Source organism: Ammospiza caudacuta, chromosome 7 (assembly GCF_027887145.1).
Source record: "Ammospiza caudacuta isolate bAmmCau1 chromosome 7, bAmmCau1.pri, whole genome shotgun sequence".
Lineage (NCBI taxonomy): Eukaryota > Metazoa > Chordata > Aves > Passeriformes > Passerellidae > Ammospiza > Ammospiza caudacuta.
This window is the reverse complement of record NC_080599.1, coordinates 29,827,239-29,833,238: the sequence shown is the minus strand read 5'-3', so window position 1 is coordinate 29,833,238 and position 6,000 is coordinate 29,827,239. Positions and strand designations below refer to the sequence as shown.

General features: G+C 33.3%; 1 protein-coding gene across 3 annotated transcripts in view; it reads right to left on the bottom strand.

Annotated features, from left to right (window-relative positions):
• Positions 1 to 902: 902 nt before the first annotated feature.
• The window catches only part of CDC14A (cell division cycle 14A), a 48,935-nt gene continuing 43,837 nt past the window's right edge, over positions 903 to 6,000 (bottom strand). The window contains exon 15 of one of the 3 annotated variants that reach the window (XM_058808401.1): positions 903 to 2,727. In XM_058808401.1, the coding sequence (XP_058664384.1) occupies positions 2,679 to 2,727 (49 nt within the window). In that variant the 3' untranslated portion in view covers positions 903 to 2,678. The remainder of the gene's footprint in view (positions 2,728 to 6,000) is intronic. The other 2 variants (XM_058808399.1, XM_058808398.1) reach the window with 2 other exon arrangements.

The window sequence follows — 6,000 nt, the reverse complement described above, 5'->3', positions numbered from 1 at the left end:
TTTCAGATGTTTTTGTTGTTGTTAAGAAGTTGATTGTTGCAGAATACTGATTTATTTATGAATAAAAAAAAGTTGTACATAAGCTGGGGCTTATGTATTTCATCTAATAAATCAATAAAAGTCTAGAAAAAGACCAAAAGAGAGGTTGATTCCTATGTACTAGAAACCTCTTAATTAGCTGTTCTTCCTGTATATTATTTACTTTGCACATCCAAATCACCATCCATTATTCATCCATATGCAGTTGCAGAAGCCTTTTTTTGTTTTTTTAGATCAGACTGTCACCAGAATTTGGGCAACTTTGAAAGCATCCACTTTATTCCCAGCTTTCCCATTCCTTTAGAGTGGCTGTGTAACAGTTACACACTGTCCACAGCTACTGCAAGAGAGGCTGACAGGCTAATAAATAATCATGCAATGCAACAATTTGCTGAAAATCAGCAACGGAGTTAAACAAATGTTAGAACCATTTGTGATTAGTTTTAAATTGAAGGAAGGCCAAAAAGCCAAAGAAAGCTAAATTGTTTATATTCTTATGGACAAAGAACCTCCTGTTGGTGGGACTAAGAGACTTGTTGCATATGCAAAAAAGTCAAGGTATATTACACCTGTAACAAGGGACCTCAGCCAGAAAGGACTCCTCAGTTCAGACACAGCTTTGAAATCACTGTATTTTGAAATATAATGCCATCATCATAATATCAACATGTTGATCAAATACCTGGCATTATACAAAGCATAAACATAACCAAGAAAATTTAGAGAGACTGTTAAAAGAGGTATCTGTCTTGCTAATGGCCTTTTGCAGTGTTATCCTACTTTTAAGTACATTACATGGTTTACAGGGAAGAAGGTGACTTTGAAAAGTTATCTTCAATTAGAGATCAAATCATCAAAAGATCTAGGAAAAAACCAAGAAACAAGGAAGCTGGCTTATAAAGGCATTTTATTATCAATTAGCTGTATATATATATATATATATATATATATATATATATATATATCTACATTTCAAAATTAATCAGTATTTTATTAAGGAAAACTATTTATAACAAAGTAAATGAGAAAATTCTTTATGAGAGGTAGAATTACCTTATTAATCTAGAATTCATATACAATATATTGTATATATACACACACATGCTACTTTGTGTGTATATGTTACATATACACAGTTGCAAAAATGTACAGTATTGCATGATAAATTTACTCAGTGATTTTGATTTTTATAGCTGCTCTTGGTATTGCTTTTGAACACTTTCAGTACAACTTTCCATAGCAATTTGTGACCTCATCTTTTAAAAACTGATGTAGCACTTAACTTCATTTGTAAAGCAAATGCAGGGTATTCACATGTCTTCAGGAACAAAGACTGACAACTCAACTAAGTTTTAAGTTTCTGCTGCTATTGGAAAAACAAACAGGTAACAAATCTGTTTTGGTTTTGTCTTGTACATGAGGGGAAGATAAAATCCTCACAGTTGCTTAAATTCTTTTCCTTACAATGCACTTGTGAGTTCTGAAAATTTTACACATGATCTTTAGTACCTCCCTGTAACACCATTTCATCCTGAGCCTCATTCCTAATGACAGCTGACTGACCTGTATGTTCTACAGAATAAAGAGCATCTTTACTATGACAAAAACCTTCCATGAAAGGAGGCTATCTCAGCTTAACAACAAATGTACAGGTTTACAAAGCATTCAGTTGCTAGATAAAAATTGAATATATGACCAACATATACTGTGTGCTGCTAAGGAAATGGTACACATACTGCCAAATACAGGTTAAAATCATGCAAGTATGCAGTGCTACCTAATTCACTGTACATTTTTACCAACTCCAGTTTGGTCTGCCTTCATTTTTGCAGCATATATTGCATAGCAAAAGTTAACACTCCACATTGAAAACAAAACATAAATCCTTTAAGAAATTGAAAGAGCATTAATTGTACAATTCAGTCATCACATAAATTACTTCTGTGTTGCAGCAGAAGATGTAATTACATCACATATCAACAAATATTTTCCCTTTATTTTTCTTTCATTGTGTTTCCTTAAGAAACATTAGCAGCCAGAAGTGGAAAGCACACTATGTATCAATTACTTGATATTGTAATAACAAATCTCTCACTAGTTAGACTTCCATCCAATTACCCGAAGACCAATTAGTAAAAAAGTAAATTACATTAGGCTCTAAGAAATAATGATGGACCCATAAAACAAGAAAATCTCTTGTTCATAGAAAAAATTATATCTTTGATAAACATGTACAAATTCTTTAAAATACACAATTTTGTAGCAAAGTAGACCCTAAATTAAAATATATTCTAGTTTTTACATAATTTTTATATATAGTTTACCAAAATATTCTCTTAATACATATTTTAACACTGTACACAAGTTAATAAATGCCTTAATGAAACTCATTAGAAATATATTCAAGCTGTCTCAACATAAAAAATTTAAATTTGTATATAACATGGGTAGTAATTTCCATAAATTCAACTTCAGTGCATCTGCAGTAGTCATTAACAATAAATTTCTGCCCGTTAAGAAGTCTCCTCTTGGTGTTAAGGAATTAATACATCTTGTATTGAAGGTTCCTCCTTTTAATGAGCAGCTTCTTCAGTTCTTTTCCATCATGAAGGACATTGATTTGAAGAGCTCAGCAGGTTTCACCAAAGCAGCAAGGCCTTAGTACTGAACATACCCAGACTGAAGGGACTGTGCAGAGAAGAAAAACTGATTAAAACTTACTGGAGAGGTTTTATTTATATATATAAAACATATATTAATCGCTTAAGGAGTGGAGGAAGGACAGAAAGGAGGAAAATAAATGAACAGAGTTGGGGGGGAAGACCTGAATCTCTACATAGGTAAACATGAATAAAATAAAAGAAATTAAAAGCTGAGTAAAGTCCATCAACTTTGCTGTATCTACACTTACTTTTCCAAACCAGTTTCTTGAGAATCTTAACAAAAGTGTTACAAGTCCTTTAAAATATCACTGCTACTGTAGTTGCATTGTTTCCATTTATCCTGAATGAGAACCCAACTGCTACTGTAAAAGTCAGCTTACTTTAGATGTTGATTCAGATAATGACACAGGAAACACATGATGTAGCTCATTAGTGAGAAAAAAGCTACATCAGTAATTACACAGATGCATAAGTTTATGTATCACTACCAAAACCAGGTGAAAATGAAGCACTGCAAATGGTTCATCTGGATTAGTAAGAAGTCAGTATAATTAAGACAAAATCATAACCTGCTCTACTGTATTTATTTACATTTCTGTTTCTACTGAAGTCTAAAGTTTTATTAAAAATCTAATCAGCTTAGACAGTATCCAGTTGTTTTATTAGCTCCTATACAGATGTGTTCAAGAAGTCATTCTGATGAATATAAGCCTTGTACAGTGATGAGCTGTCCCAGATTGGTATGGTTATAAATAAAGAGCAAATAAAACTCCCAAATGTATTTTAAAACAGCATCAGTTCTTCAGCATTAGAGAGAATTACTGGAGACCAACATGACTCCTAAGACAGACTAGACCCTCACAGTCTTCCCTTCCATTTTCCTACTATTCCTAACTAGCCATTACAGAAAATGCTCTTTGGCACCCACAATGAAACCCATTAGTACAAGTGCATAATACATTTCTATATAGCTTTATAGCTCTAACTAATATCATACAACTACTTTCCCCCTATATTTTAAGTCGCAGTGTATATTTTCAAAGTTGTCTTTTAAATGCATTTTCACATCTTGAAGATTTGAGACCTTTGAGATCTGGATATTCTTTTCTAGGCAGAAAAGTGCTGTCAGCACATAGATTTGAATATCACTGACTTAAGGTCTGGTTTTAGTAAGAGCAAGGCAGAAGGAATAGGCCTTCATTAATGAGCACTTGAAACTTCTCCTCTCTTAATGATCCTCAAAGGCTTCTCATTTTCAGAAGTGCATTTTAACAACTGGAAAGATTGTTACACTTAATTAGTGCATTATTTTAAATGGATCCATCAAAACAGAATCCCAAGTAAAGCTGATTAACAAACATTTTTAAAAGGCATGAAGTGTGGTTATATACTCTCATATGTTGTACAGTAATAATTACTTTAAGCTTGGACAGATGAAAGATGACCAGAAAGCACTTTACACTCTTCAAACCAGCAAGTGTTAGTTACAAAGAACTGAGAACACCAGCCCTTCACTCAGCAGACAGCAGTAACCAGCAATTCCACATCATGATTTCAATGAAAGAAGCAAACCATAAATTAAAGATTCTGAAGTTTAAACTGCAATTCTTAAAATTGTTAGCCATCCTAGTTACAAAAAAAAAGGGGGAAAAACCATCAAGAAAACACATTAAAACCCCCCAAATATCCAGCAGCACATGTTGTGTGGAAAGAGGATAGCATGTTTTGGTAATTTTCATTACAGAGGGGTAGGCACAGTTTATTTACTTTCAAAATGGAGATATATGTTTTTCAGAGTGTTCCCACTCCCATCATAACACTACTTCACATCCATATGATTTCTTCCTAATGTCTCAAAATCTTTTCTGAATACAGGGAAATAACTAAACAGCATTTTTCTTCAGATTAATCTATGTGACTTCACATAAATTTCTATCACTAAAAACCTGTAACAACTGAGCTATTGTAAAGTATACATACTCACATTTGAGTTTGAAAAATTTAAATATAGCAGGAGAGGCTTGTTGTTTTGATTTATTTTTGCATTTTTAGAAAAGTCATTTGTGTTCAAATCTCTTCACATGTCTAAAGAGATTGACTGTAAAGCTTCAAAGCCTGTAATTGTGGTTTTTTTTCTCGTTTTTCTTTTAAATCTTTTGAGGAGTTTTCTATTTTAAAATTTACATTTGCCATGACTCAAAGTACGGCCTATGCTTCTGAAAGTTTCATTACAAACAAAAAAAAACCCAGTCCATTTTTACAAGTAATTTTCTGGATTTAATAAAATCTTATCTGAAATTGAGTTAAAAATAGAAGGGAAAAAACCCCAAAGCAAATTGACTGCTGAATTGCCAAGACAAGAGTATAAAATCAGTTGATGGAGAAGAAATCTCCATGTATATTCCTACAGTGGTCCCAAGCCATGTCAAGCTTGCCATTTTATACCCAAGTAACAGACATTTAAACAAAGAACTAAGAATTAGATGGTTTCACTACAGTTAAGCATATCTAATGAAGTTTATGCTGAAATAACTGGTTAGATTACTTTCATTTTTCTTCAAAAGGAGGCACAGAAAGCTTCCTGGGAGAGAAAATCAGCACCAAATCCACTGAGGCACTAGAACTGTATTTGCTGATACAGCATTGTAGGACCAAGGCAGCCTGAATTTGAACTCTGTTTCAGGACACAATAACCCCACAGCATTTAGGCCTATTGCTAGCACTGGAACATGCCTTCTCCTCAGATAATGCAAAAATGTAACTTAAGTTTTTGGAATTGTGCATCAACTCTCCCAAGACACTGCTGCAATAGGAGTGCTGCTGCAGGCAAGAACCACTTGTGAATACACAAAAGCCACTAAACCAACTCAGGATGCATTAGGGAAAATGTACACATGCATGTGAAATCTGTGGGTCTGCTCAATTTACACATCTGCAAGGTGCACTAGTGCTTGGTTTTTGCAAAGCCTGTCCTATCTACATTAATGGTAAGTTCTTATTAAGAAAAAACATGTTACAGGTAAAAATGATGTATATGAATTTTAAAACACTGCCAACACGTCTCAATTTTTTGGCAATGTTTCCATCTTGCCAGTTTCCATGACAGCTATAGAAAGGTGACTCATCTTAAGACTACCCAGTTACAGATTCTCCAATAAAAATACATTTTAAAGAGTGATATTTGAATTTAGAATTATTTTAAGAACAAAGCAAAAATCTTATAGCAGTACCTTAAGTGTGATTATAGTTGAAGAGAGTAATTCTGCAAATGTTATTGTGAGACAGTGTTTAATCAAAA